Source organism: Strongylocentrotus purpuratus, unplaced genomic scaffold (assembly GCF_000002235.5).
Source record: "Strongylocentrotus purpuratus isolate Spur 01 unplaced genomic scaffold, Spur_5.0 spur5_scaffold_11, whole genome shotgun sequence".
In the NCBI taxonomy this organism is placed as follows: Eukaryota; Metazoa; Echinodermata; class Echinoidea; order Camarodonta; family Strongylocentrotidae; genus Strongylocentrotus; species Strongylocentrotus purpuratus.
Window position 1 is genome coordinate 16,435,153 of NW_022145596.1, and position 19,280 is coordinate 16,454,432.

A 19,280-nucleotide genomic window follows, 5' to 3' on the forward strand; every position below is an offset into this window, starting at 1 on the left:
ACACAAAACATGTCGGTAGTCTCTATTTGCAGCCCCGGTGCTGGAAAGCTGTTGTCTAATTTCATTACTAGTAGTGACGTCTTTATAAAAAAAGGTTCTCGCTTATTAGACTAGTTCCCTGAAGATCAAAAAAGGATGTAAACCAAGGCTGCACACAAAACACTCCAGTAGTCTCTATTTGCAGCCCCCTTGGTGCTGGGAAGCTGTTGATGCGACTGGCAGCACTGATGTTATCCAATTTCATCACTAGCAGTGGTGTCTTCGAAAAAACCTACTTCTCATTTTTCTTTCAGTTTTTTTTCCCCTGAAAAGGGTCGCTGTTAGATCATCTTACGATCGACTGTAATGTTTCGACCTGTGCAATACAAGAAAAAGCATATGAAAAGAATTTAAAAAGAGCATATGCATAAAACATGACTGTTGAATGAGCGAAAGCTATACAAATAACATAAAGTAGATACAAGATTCACAAGAGGATATAGATACATGCGGAAATGGATATAAAGAATAATAAATAGAGACAAATCCAGAAAAGGTTCAGACAAACATAAGGAATAATATATTGATAGAAAGATACACAAATGTAATTTTAGGGGGTGGAAATGGAGAGGGGGGGGGGGGGGGGGAGGGAAAGAGAGAGCGAGAGAGGAAGAGAGAGAAAAAAGGGAGAGAAATTGAAAAAAAAGAGATAGATAAGAAAGAAAGAGAGAAGAAAAAGAGTGATAGATAAAGAAAGAGAAAGAGAAAAAAAGGGAAAGAAATAGAATAAGAGTGATAGATAAAGAAAGAGAGAGAGAGAGAAAGGGAGAGAATAGAAAGGGAGAGAATAGAAGAATCACCAGGAAGAAAAGATAAAAGATTTATATCTCACCTCCTCCTGCTTCTTCTTCATGTCTGCTAACAGGTCATCCAGCTGAGTTTGAAATCGTTGCTGTGATTGAAGACAAGATGAAAATAATCTTGAAACATACAAACAGGTAATAATACAAAAACCACATCGCACTGACCACTGCTTTTCAATGTGAGGAGAAAAGTGTGAAACCAATAATGATTCAAATCAGAAAGGGAAAAGCTTTTGTGTAGTATCCTAATGCCCGAGAACCTGTAGATTGATGTTTACAAGATGGGAGCATGAGTACATGTCTTTTCCGTACACGAGAAGAATAATCGCAGATGGCGCTTGTTTCTCTTTCCCTTTTTGTTAAAACTGGGGAGTGTTTCACAAAGACTAAGATAGACTTTAAGTTGGACTTAACTATGGCAGGCCGTTCATGCCACTAGTTCCTCTAACCATTCCTGGCAGTGGTTTCTCAAGGGACATTCAAAGCATGGTCACAAATCTTCAGAATTTACCTTTTTTGATAGTTCATTGTTGAAGGAAAAATTATTATCTAAAGATCATAATTGAGAGACCAATGGTGAGAGCAACCAGTGGCATTAATGACCTCCCATAGTTAAGTTTAACTTAAAGTCGATCTTAGTCTTTGTGAAACACTCCCCTGAAGGAAACAAATCAACCTATCCCACAAGTGATGTGGCATTTGCTCTGGATGATATTTCATCAAATATATAGGGTTATGGCATAGGGTCCAATTATGCATGCATTTATAAAGGGTTAGGTTTGGGTACAGTGTGGGTCAAAGGTCAAAGTTACGATCCTGACTATCATCAACTCTGTAGTAATAGCCACTGGAGCATATCTCGCACGATCAACTCATAAAGTTTGGTCAGCATATTGGTGAGGATAAGGGTCAAAAGTTGACATAAAACTATATTTTACCTTGAGCATGGGGTTGTCCAAACCGGCCACCGATTCCTCCAAAGCTTTCTTTCTGCCCTCTTGTTCCACAAGATCTCCTTCCAATTCTACTAGTCTCTTAGCAAGTTCATCTAAGGTTAATGGAAATATAAGACAGTATGAAAAAATCAATCACATGTTTCCTATATATTTGTTTGCATTAGTTTAGCTAGAGGAAGTTACTGATGAGAAAGGAAGACACAGCATAAACGTTTTGTCTTTCTCTTTTTTTAATTATTTATTGAAATATATTTAATCAGGAAAACAAGAATCAGATATACATTGTAGATACAAAATCTGTTTTACAACCTAGTCCTGAACAGAATAAAAATGCAATACATGGAAATATAAATAACGATATCACCAAAGCTCACAAGCAAAGGTAAAAACAGTACAAAACTAATATATAAGAATAATAAGCATTAGAAGTAGTAAAAACAACAAAAAGAAACAATGTAATAATTAAAATTAACAGCGGGAAAACATCAAATCACTTAAAAGGCATTAAATTATTACCAAAAAGATTTGAAGAGGAGAAAAGATAAAAGGAAATTGGAAGAAAGTAGAGAAGAAAAGAGAGAAAGAAAGAGAGGGAGAGAGAGAGAGAGAGAGAGAGAGAGAGAAATAAGCCATGTCGAGAGCAAAAATTAACATCTTCTCGTCAACTTACTTTCCTGCTGTCCTCCGTCAGAATCCTCCTCCTCATCTAACCCATCCTCATCGTCATCATCCTCATCATCATCGCCGGCCATCCCCGCATCCGAGAACGCCGTCCTGGAATCCTCTCCCTCCATCAGCACACGAGGGCTCACTCCGGTCCCGTCCTCCAGGTCCTCGATGTTGACGTCCATGTCCTCCTCATCGTCGCCCATCTCGTCTCCCGAGCTGCTGACGTCGCCACCGAACATGTCATGGATGATGTCCCCTGGGTACACACGAAGCAATGAAGAATCGACTTGAATCTATCTATCAAATTACAGATTATTTGATTGCACGTGCTGTACGTTGTCATCTTGATCATCTAGATCACTATTATACAAATAATACACAGCAGTGAGGGCATAAGTATGAATTACCCACACAAGGTACCTTTGGAACAGTCTTACATGCCTGAGGCGATAGCCGAGGGTGTTTGGACTGTTTTGAAGGTACCGAGTGTGGGTGATGTTACTCATGCCCGAACAAAATGATGTGTATCATTTGTTTTTAAAGATTGTATTATTTGTTTTATGCATATTTATGTTAGGCAAAATAAATGCCTGGTCATGTGTATGCGCTCAACCAATCATTTGATTGAGATCATTTTATAACATCATTCTTATCTACTGCAATCTCAACCCAACTAACCGTGTGGAGGTGATCCCATGCTATCATCATTCTTATCGTCCTTAATGTCTTCCTCAGCCAGTACTTCCCATTTAATCTTGATGGCTGTACTGTCCATTCGCAGCAACCGCTTCACCTCTTCCTCAACATCAGGAGCCTCAATGTACTACAAGAAAGGGGGAAAAATGGTGAGATAGTTTTGGTTTTAGTTTAGTTTCTTTTATTTCACATGAAGAAAAAAAAATACATTAACAAAACATAGCACATTTACAAAATTGATATTCATGAACAATAAATACATCTACACAACATCAGTTTGTATTGCATGTACACTAAATAATTTTGAAATACATGTGAAAAAAGGAACTTGATAAAAAGCATATAGCTTGTAGAATTTAAGTTCCTGAAAATAATTTTGACACAGTGTCATTTATAATAAGGTTTAAAAAGCAAAGTATACAGACAAATACAAAGAAATGATATGGATGATGGATGTAAAAAAATAGAGAAATAGGAAGGTTCAAGAGAAGGTAAAGAATGGGAGTCAAAAGAAGAAAAAGAAGAGAGAAGGGGAAGTTTTGGAATAGAATGTTCAAGGTCGGGAGTCACAGTTAAGGGTCAGATGCAACAAAACTAACATTTGCTCAGGCGATGCTTGCTCCAGTCTTTTGTTCATTAAAGGCGTAAGTATAGTGATGGATCAAGGGTTGGGGGTAGGAATTGGATAAGTGTATGAACTGATTGGATTTTGTTGTTGTAAAGAACTTTTGACTTGCACCCAGTAACTAAAGAGTGCATGCTCGATCTTGTGATTGAAAACAAGTCAGAAAATTTGTAGGAACCAGCCATCTACTGCTTGCGGGGCAGCGACTCTACCATCAGGTCGTCACTGGTCCATGGCACAGTCACGATGAACTGGAAACAAATACCTCAGCTCTCCTGATTTATCCTGACTTATCTTTCTTCAATCCGCCATTAGGCAGTAGCTTTGACCTCAGATGCACGAGAATCATATTGGTAAACAACAAAAAAAGAGGAAAAAAAAGTGGTGACTGTCCAAGTTTAAGAGTACTTAAAGAAAGTCTCGATCTTACCTTCTTTTTGGCTGTTTTCCTAAACCTTCTTTTCCTCACATTTTTGAGGGGAGGAGTGACTGTAAAAGAGAAACAAAAAACAATGTCTTGTTAGAAAGGTGAAGATGACTTCTGGTGGTGGCAACTACATTCAAACAAACCTTTGAGCAGATTCTCAGTTTGATTGTTCCTTATCAATACGGCAGATTGCTTCCTGTCACAATAAAAAATAATCATCTAACTGTTAACTGAATTGTTCTTTTCCTGTAGGCTTTAAAGGCATCATTTAACAATGTTAAATCTGAGATGCATGGCCTATACGTATTATCAGTGTCTGTGATATGGTGTAATAATGAAGCCCTAAAAAAAATTTGCGCTTCAAAATGATCATAAAGTGCCTAAAAAAAGTAAAAACCTTTGTGTGACCGGTTTTACCATACTCCCTTCATTCATTTTCCCCAATAGACTGTTGTGTTATAAAAAGCGTTAGGTAAACAATTTTTTAAATTTTGATTTCCAATCATAAATATCTTCATAACCAGACAGGCGATCGGCTTGTAAAAGTCACAGTTCCTGACTGACCTGAAGGTTTATAATTATGATTGCAGCATGAGCTAAATCCAGGATTTTGTTTCAAAATCGGAGGCAAAATGACCCAATCCCTCTAATTCAAAAGCCATCCAGTTCCCAAGGGCAAAGGGTTGACTTAAACTGACAACATAATCTGGACCCTGTTCCTTTGAACTTGTTATCACTAACAAATGTTAAATTTCTATGACCAATTTGCTCTCAGCCAATAAAAAAACATGCTTTCAGTAGCTTATAACAGTTATGGTAACTTGTTATTGATAAAAAGTTTGATGAAACAGGACCCTGATCTAGATATGAAGGTCTACTAACTTCAATGTTAACTTGTTTGCCGTCACATGAAATTGAATCTATAACACTGAATTTGTTTTGTGAACGTTAATAATAATATAATAATAATAGGCATATCTATAGCGCCGTCTCTCTAGAAATTCTATTACCAGGCGCATATAATATGACCCCAGCTTTAGCCTAGCTGCCATTACAGCGCTCCAGCATTTCAAGGAATTAATTCCTGCCAGGTACCCATTTACCACACCTGGGTCAAGTGTGGCAAATGAAGATTAATGCATTGCCAAAGGACATTAGTGCTACATACCTCCATGCTTCCAGACAAATTTCTTGTCGACCTTCTCTGGTTTCTTGGTTGGTCCTGGTTTTACCTCGTCGTCTGGTAGAATGGGAGCATCTTCGACATTACACACCAACATCTACGCAGGGATGGGTGCGGGGTTACAGGTAATTTGGATTTTGTATTATGAAAGTGAAACTGCATTAATGAATTAATAAATTTTCCCATTTTTTTTTTGCTCTGAAAATTTGATGCTACAATATCTCCCCAATTTTTAAGGTAATCCTTATTGATAGCTCAGTTGGTAGAATAGTGGTCTCGTAATCCGGCGACCTGGCTTCGCAACCAAGGCGATGCGCTAGTACCCTTTTGTAAGGCATTAATCCTCATTAGTAGGTCTTTCGGAGAGGACCTACAGCTGTCAGTTCTTTGGTTGCTTACTAACAAGCATTTATGCTTTCTTAGAAGTCAGGTAAAATAACTATCACTACACATATCATCTCAAAATCAGACTGACGTTTCAACGAATGAACATAACAGATTAGTGTACCATCAACAAGATATATTTTATCATAAGAAACAAGCAATTAGAAATACCTGAGAAATATCAGCTGTTTTCCAGAATGTTTTCTTGTCAAGAGTCTTGTGAGATTCTATCATACATGGCAAATCCACAATCTAGGGTAGGAAAAAGAAAAGATATAAAAGAAAATTATTGTGAAAAGGTGGCATAATATGAAAAGTACATGGCATAAAAGACAAAAGAAACTATTAAAAAAAAAAAAATCAGATCCAACGTGAACATTGTTAGCTGCTAAAAAGAATGTCCTGCAACATTTTGTACATGGCTATAGACACATTACCCCCAATAGGCATGAACGATGGATTGTTATTGGTGAATTACAAAATGAACAGAATCTATCCCTCTCCCGTCATTGTAAATGTATGTTGTTCCGACCTGCTTCTCAAAAATATTCTCTGCATTGCTCAAGTGTGCATTCATTTTTTTGTGTTCAATGTTTTTGATCTATAATAAACTGAATACCCAGTAAAAAAATAATGCATCTGAATCAGCTTTAGCTGTAGAAGCATAAAACAGCAATTATATCACTTGAAGAATATCAAAAATCTATTCACAATAACAATAGAATAAAGAAGCCAGTTTTTTCTGTACATGCTAGTTTAAAGATTGTTAACTTTAAGATTGATGAATTTAGTTCTTCTTCAAACAAAAATCCCAACATCTGTTCTTTCTGCACACAAGTCGCGTTTCTTAAAGTGAATCTCATGTGTTTACAAGTATAAGGTTATTGGAGTGCTCACCTTCGCAGCAAAAGTGTCATCATCAATATGAACAAGACCATGTCTCATATCAGCTAAAATATGGGATAAAAACAAGCAAGTGTACCTGAATTAATTTAGAGCACAATGTCCACCCCTCAAAACTATCATATATATATATATATATATTTAATTTCTTCTGGAGAAATAAAGGCCATATTAGGTTATTAACCTCAATAGCAATATGGCTAAAACATGTACAGTTTGTAGATCTATTGATTTCTACATCCTACCTTTTCTCAAGCATAAAGTTTCATGAATAAATTTAATTCAAATATTTATGAGCAAAAGATAAGTGTTAACACGATTCTTTTCCAGTCTGTCTTAGAATAAACTTTTAATTCAATTAAAACAAAAACAAAATCAATTTACATAAATATACATGTCCATTTTGTGCAGAGAGACTTTAGTCTTATCACAACAAAATGTATGCAATGAAGACATTTTTTGCATAGTCCTGATTAAACTATAACAATACTTTTACTTTTGTCAACAAGGACTATTGACATAAATAAATTCTAAAAACATTTTTTTTTTCCCCTCATGAAAAAAGTACATGTGAATAGATTAATTTCTATCCTGAGGGGTGTTTCACAAAGATCCTAAGTCAAACTTAACTCTAAGTTAGACTTAAACATTATGGAGAGCCATTTGTAGCCTCAAAATAAAATAAATTAAAAAGCGAACATTTAAGTATTTTAGACTTTTTATAAATTCTACATCAAGAACATGTAATCTCCTTGATAATAGAAAATATGAATGGTTTGAATTAACATTTTATGCCTTTAAAAATAATTTTGACAAAATTATTTCATAGATGCTAACGGCTTTCCTTAATTGTTAAGTCCAACTTAGAGATAAGTTCAACTAAGGATCTTTGTGAAACACCCCCAGAGCAAAGACTGTGCACTCATCTCTTTATATATTCCCTGACACACAAACATACACAAGCGTCATCATTACAAAAAAACAACAACTGGGAAATAAAGTGTAGATTGAGAGATCGACTTACTGTGGGTTTCGATTTTGAGATAATCTTTCAATGTCTGACCGCCAGCTTGAACTAGTCGTCTCAGATCGTCGGCACAATGCTACAGAGAGAAAAAGAGTACAAAGATTGTTTGGAAAAACTGGAAAAAAAGACCCTTATAACGCATCATACGGTCAATCTGGTAAGAGGAACCAGCCGATGTATATTAGCCTAGGCCTAATTTTCAAGAATAAATGCATCGGTTTGCAAAGTTTGCAGAGTTTGCAGATGCAGAGCAGACCCTATGGTCGGTTTCTGTCTCTAAAGAGAGGAGCCGACCCTACCCAAATAAGCGGCTAATGAACGAAAGAGACAGAAATGTTTGGGTTACCTCTTCCTTATTCCTGAGAATTTCAAACAAAAATGTTTCCTCGAGAGAGAGAGGGCGAGAAAAATTATATGTTACAATACAAGCTTTACTTGGTAACACCTACCTTGCCCATTTGGATACAATATCTACAAAACACTCATTCTTACTCTCACACAGTTTTATGTATTCATTTGTTTGTTACCTTCTTTCTTCTTCTCCTCTGCCTCCCTTTCCTTCATCAGTTTCAACTCTCCTTATGACTAAAAATAAAATGCGAAGATCAACAACTTCACATCACATATCTACAATACATCTAGACTCTACATCTAATTAGTCTAGACCTATGCTTATTTTCATTTAATTTGTGAAGAATGGAATCTAGGATTGAAAGTAGCAATTCATATATAATAATACCAACACAAATCTAACAGTAACAACGAAATAAACAAAACCATGAAAACAAACAAAATCCTACACAAATAAAAGCATATGGGACCAGAGTAAAATATTTTTGAGCTGATATTAACTTAGTAATTAATGATACACTCACCGGAGGAACCCTAAGAATCAGATGACTCTCTACCTCAGGAAGAGGTTCTTGAGTTCGCTTTGGAGTGGCAGAAGTCATTTTTAGAAATTCTGTGCAGAGAAGATTTAAAGAATTAAAAAATATGCTTGAGCATGAAATTAAAAAAAGAGAAACATCTCAGTTTTCTTCAAATATACGGAAACGCCCTCTTGTGATAAAATGTGGTAGAGAGATCGATGACCGTGGCAAACCAAATCCTAACAGAAATAAAAGTAAGTGAAAACTCCTAATTTTTCATGTATTTGGAATATTAGAATATTTGCATTTCAAAATCATATAAAGCCTAATGCCGCTATATATCAATGAACCAGCAAAATATTTCGTTCTAACGAAAGACGTGAAAGAAAGCCCCGGTCGGTTGATGGATTTTTGTTGTGATGCGAGCGTAGCAGAGTACACAGATCCACGGTGCAGATGCAGGTATGTCGGGATGATGGAAAGTGCAAGTGACTGGGAATGGGATGCATGCAAATGTATTGACTTTTGACTTTTGACTTTTGTGTATGTTCTGACTCCCTGATTTCCTTTATCATAAAGCGCCTGAATTAGTTGTTGTACTGATAAGATTAGAGTAGTCCATTGATGAATATGTTTAGTTTGGCTCCCCAGCTTGGATGGATTTTTTTTTTGGGGGGGGGGGGGTGGACAGGGAGGAAGAAAAGCAGAGGAGGGAAGAAACGAAAGGAGAGAAAAATAAATAAATAAATAGAGAATAGGGGAAGAAAGAGTACAGCAGTGGTTTAGAACAATGCTTGGGGGCCTGAGGGTTCTAGCATGTACCTTTTCTTTGTGTGCCTCCTTTTTTGGGGGGGGGGGGGTGGGGCTCGTATACCCACACCCCCACCCTTAAGAACCACAACTGGACTGCAATAGAGTGAAAGACAGTTAGTATGAGCCCTTTTATTTTAATTATGTCATTCATTTATATATACTATATATATATTTTATTGTGTTTCAAGTTTGTAGCATAAAAAGCAATTAATACAACAATTATTATGGGTCCTCTAAAATAGTGAAAAAAATTAAAAACCATAAGTCATAACTAAGATCCCATCTCAAAGCTAAATGTATTTGGTGTGGAAGCTGCTGAGTAATAAAGATAATAATAATGATAATGATGATGATGAAGGGTCTGAAAATCAGACTTTTACTTTAGTGATTGGAATCGCTAAAGTCGATTCAACAACTAATGGTCGTTATTTTCCCACTTACAGACATTTTCGAGCCGAACGTCTTGAGGGAATTTCTGAATTAGTAGTATATTTCAAATGCTGTTGGAATTTAACCTTTTCATTTTTTTGGCCTGCAAATGGGACATAGTACCTTTAAGGGGACTGAGATATTTTGTCTAATTTATCGTGTCTAGATGTAGTTTTAAAGAATCCTTTGACAGGAAGCTTCGTCCAATCCATCAACAACTATTGTATGCAATCAGCTAAAACTTTTATGTTTGAAATGAATGAATTGTAACTGCATGGTGACTAGCACGTGAGTTAGGCATTCAAGGTGGGACCTTGCTTGTAAACATACGTGCAGTATTGGGGACCTAGCTTTTCCTGCCTTGCCAATTTGTGATTAATCAGGACCACTGAACAAATCAATAGGATTTTGTCTAGTTTAAGCCGCAAGGGGGTTTTAATAACTCAGATACTGTGACACAGACTTTAAGCTCCTGTGGCTCCGAACAGACAATTCCTTCTTTCAATAGTAAAATCAATATATGTGCAGCTTCATAGTGCATCCGCATTAAGTGAAAGAGCTCCCTCATTTGGCAGATCCCAGTGTAGTCCATGTTGAGATGGATTCCCAGATAACATCTGAATATTAATGTAGATGTATGAGAGGTTTCATGAGAGAATGATCTAGAGATCTAGAAAGTTATTACATGAAAAACTGTAATAATTCTCTTTGTAATTTTAGAGAGACAGAGAGAGAGAGAGAGAGAGAGAGAGAAAATGGGATCAAATGTATTTTTAAAATGGATAATTGTAAGGTAGGGGAATGATGTTTTGTCATGCGTATTGAAAGAAACTGTTCAATCAGGCATACACTGTATCCTTAGCCCATTGGCTACTTAGTTCTCTCCTTCCCATAGCCTTAAATACGGGGGCCACCCGGTTCCTGTATATAATAGGTTAATTTGATTTTGCCTATTTTGACTGGCATACTGTTATGAAATTTGAATTTGAAATGTGCTGTAATAAGCCTTTTATCTAATGTATTACCTAAAATATTTAAGTCTTTGATCACTTAAAATTTGTAGCAACTTTTCTATGTTTGTTGTTGCAATTATCAGGAATTGATTTTTATTTGTACATATAAAATATCATTCAGTCAGTGACATATAATGTCATAATGTGAGAAAGAGAAATATAAAAGGAAGGCAGTGAGATGAAGAGAATGAGAAATAACAACGGAGATGGAGAGAAACGGTGACAGACATGCCAGTGGCGAAGAGAAATGGAGAGAGAGAGAGAAAGAGAGAGAGGGACATAAGATAGATAGTGGGATAGATTAATAGATATTGAGAGAGAAAGAAAGAAAGAGATGGAGAGAGTGGATATAAGATATATAGATAGAAAGATATTGAGATATATATATAGAGAGAGAGAGAGAGAGAGAGAGAGAGAGGGAGAGAGAGGGGGGGGGTATAACTATAAGATAGATATATATATTGAGAGAGAAATGAAAAAAGAGAGAAAGAGAGAGAGGGGTGGATAGAAGATATATATAGCTAGTGATTTAGATAGATATTTACGTAGAAACAAAGAGAGAGTGAGTGTGTGTGTGTGTGTGTTAGAGAGAGAAAGAGAGAGGGGGGGCAGAGACAGAAAAAAGGAGAGAGAGAGAGAGAGAGAGAGAGATAGGGGGTACTGAGAAAGAAAACTATAGAGCTCTCAACAACAAATACAATGTGGAAAGAAAGGGAAATAGCATAATAATGTCTATAAGGGAGGAACACCGGCGAGATAAAAATGCAGAGATACAGGTTTTAGTAGACACTTTTATAAGGGAGAGTCTATTAAGAGAAACTAGAATGGGAGTACTCTTGCATTTTATGGGTTTGCTAATGAATAAATATCAGTCATGTCTGCCACATATACGAGCATTCATTCCTAGTGGTAATATCACAAAACTCAAGATTGCTAGTTTGTAAATGTCACGTCCATGGACATGCATGTCTACGTCAGTAAAAACCCAGTATGCTATGCGTGTCTGATTGTCTCATGAATAATTCATGGCCCTTCAGGGACCATAAATTGTCCTGCCATATTTCAAGTCTATTTCTGTTGTGCTCGATCTTGCTCCTGTGTTTTAATATGGTCTAGGCCTAATCTCATACAGTTATTCTTCTATCAAAATAGTTGTTCTTTAAGGATGTATTATGGTTAAATAGGATCATAAATCATGTGATCAGATAGAAATATTGTGTAATATAACCTAAGTTATCCTTTAACTTTCAGTCAAATCAATAGTTTTATTTTACAAAGCGTTAACATTTTCATTATCATCGACATAATCATATAAATCACCATCATCATCTTCACCACCACCATCATCATCATCATACCCCACCACCACCATTGCCACCCACATCATCTTCATTATCATTCTATTATCTCCATCACTTGTATTATACATGTATTATTACTTTTCACATCCCAACTTTAGTTCTACTGTTTTTTGAAATAGTGACTGTCAATGAATAATATTGCTTTTGAATAATCTTCATGCTATTCTAAGTTTGGGGTCTATCTCACTTCTTTCAAACCTCTCTTTCTTTTGTATTGTTTGTAGTTTTATATTTTAAGCACTGTGTCTAGACATTTCTATTTTTTCATATTCATCATTTGTTATACTTGGATAGATCTTTCTCTATCTTTTATCAAGTACCCTGTTATAGTTTCCTCTTTCCTGGTTCTATCCTGCTAGGATCTTATCTTGGAATTCTCTGCTTCCTGATCAATTCCCACCATGCTACAGATATAACCGAAATACAAGACTGATAAATCTGTCTGGTTAGCAAGCTCTAAGAGATTCCCTTTCCTTGAAAGATTCCCATTGATTAATAACCCCTCCCTACTTCTCTGGTATCCATCACTTGTTTACCTTTCCATCATCATGATAAATCATCCTGTTATGAATGTTATTTTTCCTTCATCCCATCTTCATCCTCCTCCTCCTTATAAATGCAAGTAATAACATTAGTCTGCACTCAGTTCGTTGCTGAGTGAGGGGAGACAAACTCTATCCTCCACCCGCTTGCTCGCTCGCTGGGAGCTATCCTGTGGCGTATCGAGACCTACAGGCTCTAGAGGAGCAAAATGCCTCAGTTTCTACTGCGATCGATTTACTTCAGTAAGAAACCACATGTGAAGGCCCTGTTTGCATGGGGTGGGGTGGGAGAAGGGCAAGGGGGGGGGGTCGTCCAATATAACACATTTTTCACTTCATTTCATTTCGTTTATTTCTATTTACAACAAAATAAATTAAAGTACATGGGATTGCATTGTACATAGTAAAACAATGAAACTTAACAATATATTTTTAAATGGTCCACAGTTTACAACAGGCATATAAAACGGGTTGGTCACGGAGGGGACTGCTGAAAGGCTGGGCTTGTAGATTGCAGCCCCCTACATTTTATGTACATGTATGTGTCTATATTTTTTGCTGTTTCTATATGTGCATTGACAAATTTGTCATTCCATAACCTGCTATCCATCCATGTAATTAAATGAAGATTGAAGGGGCTGCATTTGGGTCGGAAATCTGTCGGGAGGGGCAAATTTGCCCCCCTTGCCCCTCCTTCATAAATACATGCTAGTGGAGCTGTGAACCCCCTCATGGCAAACATCATATTCTACGTTCTGTTTACTTAGGGTGTCTCTATGATTGCCTGGCCCTATCTCCCTGTGAACATTGCCTGCATTATATGCTGTACGGCTGGCTGGCTGGCTGGCTACCAGACTGTCCAGTTTACCACAAACATTACTTATAACTTACCCAGATTTTTTTTTGGGGGGTGGGGGGGGGGGGGGGGGGGGGGGGGGGGGGGGGGGGGGGGTGATATTCTTCTTTTCTATTACACCATCCAGACTAGAGGGCTATACAAAAGTCGTTCAAAGAAACGTATAATGAATTGTTGTACAGCGGAAAGGGGGGCAAGCACATTAGATGAAAACATTGTATAAAGAAACGTCATATATAAAATAAAATGTTTATGGAAGGGTCAGTTGACACCACAGCTAGCCAATCATCAGCATGCACTCAAGATAGGCCCCCGTCAAATTGTTTAGTTTTCCTGTAACCTAGTTCAGACATAAATGGGAACCCGCTTCTTTATTACGTTTTCATTCTAAACGATGCTCAAACATGTGTTTCGCTGTATGCATCTTTTTGTTATAACATTCAGACTATAAAAATTAATCACTTATCATATACATGTAGATGGTTTTGGTATAGCAATACAATGAAATTTGATAGTCTGAACTGGGGGCGTGTACATGTATATGCACAGTAATTGATTGGATGTGGGTTTTTCCAGCCCTCCAAGGAGATAGGAGAGAAAAAAAAAGGAAAGGTATGAAATGAAAAGATAAATAAAGGAGAGAATGAAAATAGACAAGACAGGTGGGAGAGCAATTCTTGTCATTTTATAGCGAGTTTCGGGAAGGGGACAGATAGCATTGATTATGGAAGAATAGAAGGATACTAGCAGGACCCGCTCACACACTCAGCTCCGACAGCACCCCCGACAGCAGCGCTCAGCTGCCGTGGCAATACACTGTGGACTCAAGGCAGTTTGCAACTGAACTGTCACATGAAGGCGTACTATCACAGATCTATTTGCGCTATGTTGTGATTTCGATGTAGTTTTCATGAAAAGACCAATAAAACAGAAGCTTGGGCTATGATTATGTTGGCATAGATCACAGAATTTGTATAATTATTTTCAGAGTAAAGATTTTACGTGAAAATAGGTCCATGGTTTGCGCCAGTTGTCGCAATCGCCTCGACTCGAAACGACTGTGGTGTGTGCATGTGTGTGACCTGAGAGCGTGTAATACACGTACACTGTGGGCGCCTGGCCTACAAAGCATATCCTATAGAAAGACGCATAGCACGGGTCAGCTCAACCCGTTGAGCGTACATAATGGCTACACCCCATCACCCGGGTGAGTCATCTGTTAATGTGTGTTTCTCTTACACGCTACAAAGCGAATCCTATAGCAAGAGGCCTTACTCGAAATACGCCGCAATCTTTACAATGAGACTTGCTACACCCGTTGGCGCGAGTGAATTCTCGTCCATCGTGTGTCTCTTCGTCTCTCTTTGATAATTAGACAGAGGGCGGGTGCACGCCTTGTCGACTCGCTCTCGCGGGTTCGTCGCCTCCTCGCAATCCACGACGCCCGCCGTGCTCTCGCCCGCCCGTCCTCCCTGGCACCCCGAAACCGCGTTTAACGGCGTGGACGTCGATCGCGGGGTCGACGTGGCACGCGGGTTACGGGAGACAGGCCTCGTGGAATTGTGCCGCCCTCCCCGCGCCACGGCGGAGGCGGGCGGGGTCGGGGAAAGACGTTTTTGAGGAACCGTTTTGTACCCGTTTGGACCCCCCGCGGCGATTAGTGGTATTAGTAATATAGATTACACACAGAAAGACAAATGAAAACACAGAGACCAGTAGAGAGGAAAGAGAAAACAAACATTGCTCTTGTCACCAGTTATCCACTTTCAGCACTCAACTAAAGACATACCTATTTCAGATTGCTTACAATTAGTCACTGCTTTTTTGTATTTCCCAGTTAGAATCATGAACAGACATTTTTGGTAGTCTCATCAGCACCTGTGATTAGGCAACTAGATATTGGCGCTTTATAAATTCCTGGATTGGATTGGATTGGATTGATGAAGGTTATTAGAACCAAGAACTGAAATGAGCTCGTGAAAGTGATGGTGTGCTAATTATTTTACAAGAACATGTATAGCTTTTTCCTGTATCATGCACACTTAAAATGTTCACATGTAACACTTGTAAATACCCCGAAAGAGGGTCTGTATAGTTATTTGATATTATTCTGTACTGCAACTTCATTCCAAAGTACGAGTTTTGAAATGTCAGTTTTGTTTATCAGTCTAAGTGAACAAGGCACTCTTATATTGAATATTAAAAAAAAGAGAAATTAAGAAAAATCTTCTTTATAAAGTGAGATAGATAATGCAAAAACAGGCATGTTCAAATTTTTAAAAAATAGCATTGTCCATGTTATATAATAAATATTTCTGTAAATAATTTGACTGTATGTGAGTGCTGAATTTTATTTTGAATGTGCTTGTGGCCGGTGGAAATTGACAATTTCCATTCGCCACTAAGGACGCTTTCATGAGTTGCATCTGGTATTTTATGTAGTCCTTTCTCACATCATTCCTCTTCAGCATGCCATTGTTTGTACAGGGTGGAAATAGTCGCTCTAATAGAATAACATGAGAACAGCTGAAACTACACCATGTTTCAAACGCGCACGATAATGCTCCTCGAAACATTCGTCTTCAAATCTCATTTCATGTGCATCCTCCGCATGCATGTGGCAGTGATTTGAATTCACAAACGGTACCCTTCTCCTCTCCTTCCTCCAGACGAAGGAGAACAGAAGACAAGAGAAAAAGAGAGACAGAGAGAGAACAAGAGAAAGGAAATGAGGAAGGGAACGAGAGAGAAAATGCTCCTCTAAACATTCATCTTCAAATCTCATTTCATGTGCATCCTCCGCATGCATGTGGCAGTGATTTGAATTCACAAACGGTACCCTCTTCCTCTCCTTCCTCCAGACGAAGGATAACAGAAGCAAAGAGAGAAAGAGAGAGAGAAGGAACGGGGAAGGGAACGAGAGAGGTCCGGGTTATCGCTGCTGTGACGTTGATTTGAATTCACAAACAGTACCCTCCTCTTCTCGTTACTCCAGACGAAGGAGAACAGAAGCGAAGAGAGAGAAAGAGAGAGGGAGGGAACAAGAGAGAGAGAGGAAACAAGGAAGGGAACGAGAGAGGTCCGGGCTACCGCTGCTGTGATTTTAGGCTGATGAGGGAACCGACGGATCCAATCAAGTTTTGTTGAGACGGAAAGATTTTCAACAAACAAATCTTGGGGGCGTTCATTGGAGTGATGAGTCTCACCTGAGATAGATGTGTGTGTTTTCGACGAACCTTTCTGTCAGGTATGTGCAAAATTGATTTCATATTTGATACGTAGGAATAAATGCTGTGGAACGTTGATTCTAGAGCTACAGGATTGTGCCCATTGCTGTATTTGCAATTGTTTTGGATGAAGTGCGATTGCGTGACATCTCGTCTGCTTAGAGCCAGGAGGGCATTAACGCATGTGACTGATTTTACACAGATTTTGGGGCTCCAAAGAGATGATGTATCCTTAAAGATAAACTTGCGTTCTGGTAAAAAAAAGAAAATTAATTCTCACAGAATCTAACAAAACTTACACTGAATGTTCAAGATTACAAATAAATGTCATGTGCCAAACAATTTTGGAAGAAAATGTATACTGGCTGAGTAATGAGCATAGAAAGATAAGGAAATCAGGGTAGTACTAGCCCCAACACCATGTGTGTTGTCCCATATACATCTTTCTGTGTAAGTGATTGTTACTTTACCAAAACTCTGCCAAATTTATGATGATTTTGATGACTCCAGAACCTTGCATTACACACCATTACTTACATGCTATATGATCAACTTTTTTGATCCATTCCACACCTTTTCTTTCACAATGCAATCGCATTACCAGAACTCAAGTTTATCTTTAATATGTATCTTATGACGACATCTATTACAGGTTGTGGTTTTAATTAAATTCATGCATCTATGAAGTAACTATCTGTTATAGGTTTTTTGGTACTGACCTTTTTTTAGCTACAATCTTACAAACTACCTGTGTCTCTTGTATCTTTTTTTTGTTTCTGCAATTTCTATTACTTCTGGCAAATTCTGTGACATGGATGGTTTTAACTTTAAGATGTTGTTACAAAATGTAAGGCCTGCAGTTGGAAAATTTCCTGTCTTGTACTTCAGTCATCATTTACTACATTTTTATGAGAAATATTGCAATGTAATTGTCAATACTTGTATTGAATAATAATAATGTATTAGAAAACTTCACTCACATTGTACATGAATATTTTGTTTTACAATACATAATTACATATGCATGATAATTGTTAAAAATAAGGAAATCATTTGAATGATATATGGAAACATTATAAATAATTGTACAAGTATGTATTTAACATTACTTCAAAATAGATTAAATGTGTAACATTTGACAATTATATACAGATACAAAAAATCAAATCATATAGAATATAGAAAACCTCATTTGATTGTTATTGTACAGTTTTATGGAAATTAACTCTTTCAACACAACATTGAGACATGTCCAGTGTAGGGAGAAATGTTATGTCATGATGGAAAAAGAAGAGTTTTCAAATCTGTGACTAATGCTACGGTCACAAAGGTTCGTACGAACGATAATTTTGTACGAATCTCCCTGTTTTTCCATTGTCTTCTCGAATTTCCATTGTCTGAAAATCATTTGTACGGCGTTCGTAGCAGTTCGTAATGGCATTTGTGACCAAGGCTTACGTTCCCAGTTCCATGTATGAACATGTGTGTGTTCATTTGCCCATTCAACTTTTTAAAATGCAGACTGTAAAAATTAAAGACCATATCCGAGCTGAAAAATGAAATGGATGAATTATATATCAACGGAAAGCAAATAAGCCATAGATTACAATAATATCAATTATATGCTATTTTATCATCTGTCAGAGGTGTATTAGCTCTCTGAAAACTCAAAATCTAAGGCTTTGAAAATCGGAAGTTGTCAACCCAAAAGCTTGCTATCCACCTGATGACATCTTTAATATGTGGAGTACGCATATTCACAATGACTTTGCATTAATAAAGCACGGCTCATCACCTCAGCTATATAAGTGAACCGGTCGGGTCCACATGTTATGTCGTCACTGCAACTTTGGCAAATTTGACCCCTGTTGACCCGTAATTTGGAGGGGTGCAGAAAATGAGGTTTTAATTTGCTTTTGTGCATTAATGAAAGGGTAAATACTTTTTAATCCTTTATATTTGGATTTTACATTCATTCAGTTTTCCATTTATATCAAGTTGTATTTTTATCGGATAGGGTCTTTAAGGGTAGCACATTGATAGCTGTGTCCAGAATTGGTATTAAATAAAAAGCATGATTACTAAGTCTTTTTCTATTCATGTTTCTTGCCTTAATTATTATTTTCCCCTCTATAAGTATCACATGTAGTATTTATTAGTAGTTATTCTTTTTAGTTCCTTGAAAACTGAACACTGAATTCATTCTGAAAATAATATTTGTGTAGATTATGAATAAATCTATCCACTTAAAATGCAGCAATATCTCCTGCCATGGCATTGGTATAGCAAATCCCAAATTGTAGCCGCAGGAACTGAGACACAAATAATTCCTAAAGCATTGACCTTAATATCACCAAAATTACCAGCTCGGCTGCAAATTGGATAAAGACTGCCCATGAATTATTCTACCCGAATAAAATATACCAATTGATGTTATTCCACACTGTGAGCGGTA

The 19,280-nt window shown here is 37.4% G+C and overlaps 1 protein-coding gene across 1 annotated transcript; it reads right to left on the reverse strand.

Moving 5' to 3' along the window:
* Positions 1–302: 302 nt before the first annotated feature.
* LOC578717 (transcription initiation factor TFIID subunit 7) lies at positions 303–8,766 on the reverse strand. The gene is made up of 11 exons (XM_778872.5): positions 8,588–8,766; positions 7,710–7,788; positions 6,680–6,732; positions 5,954–6,034; positions 5,384–5,495; positions 4,219–4,277; positions 3,146–3,290; positions 2,469–2,723; positions 1,781–1,890; positions 872–931; positions 303–355 (listed from the first exon to the last, which is right to left on the reverse strand). The coding sequence occupies exons 1-11, from the start codon at positions 8,663–8,665 to the stop codon at positions 326–328; spliced, it is 1,062 nt and encodes a 353-aa protein (XP_783965.4). The 5' UTR covers positions 8,666–8,766; the 3' UTR covers positions 303–325.
* Positions 8,767–19,280: the final 10,514 nt, after the last annotated feature.

Coding starts and splice junctions, on each gene's coding strand:
- LOC578717 (XM_778872.5), bottom strand. CDS start 8,665: ATGACTTCTGCCACTCCAAAGCGAACTCAAGAACCTCTTCCTGAGGTA. Junction 3,291..4,218: donor GGAAAACAGCCAAAAAGAAG/GTAAGATCGAGA, acceptor CCTTTCTTGTAG/TACATTGAGGCTCCTGATGT. Junction 2,724..3,145: donor CATGGGATCACCTCCACACG/GTTAGTTGGGTT, acceptor GTGTGTACCCAG/GGGACATCATCCATGACATG.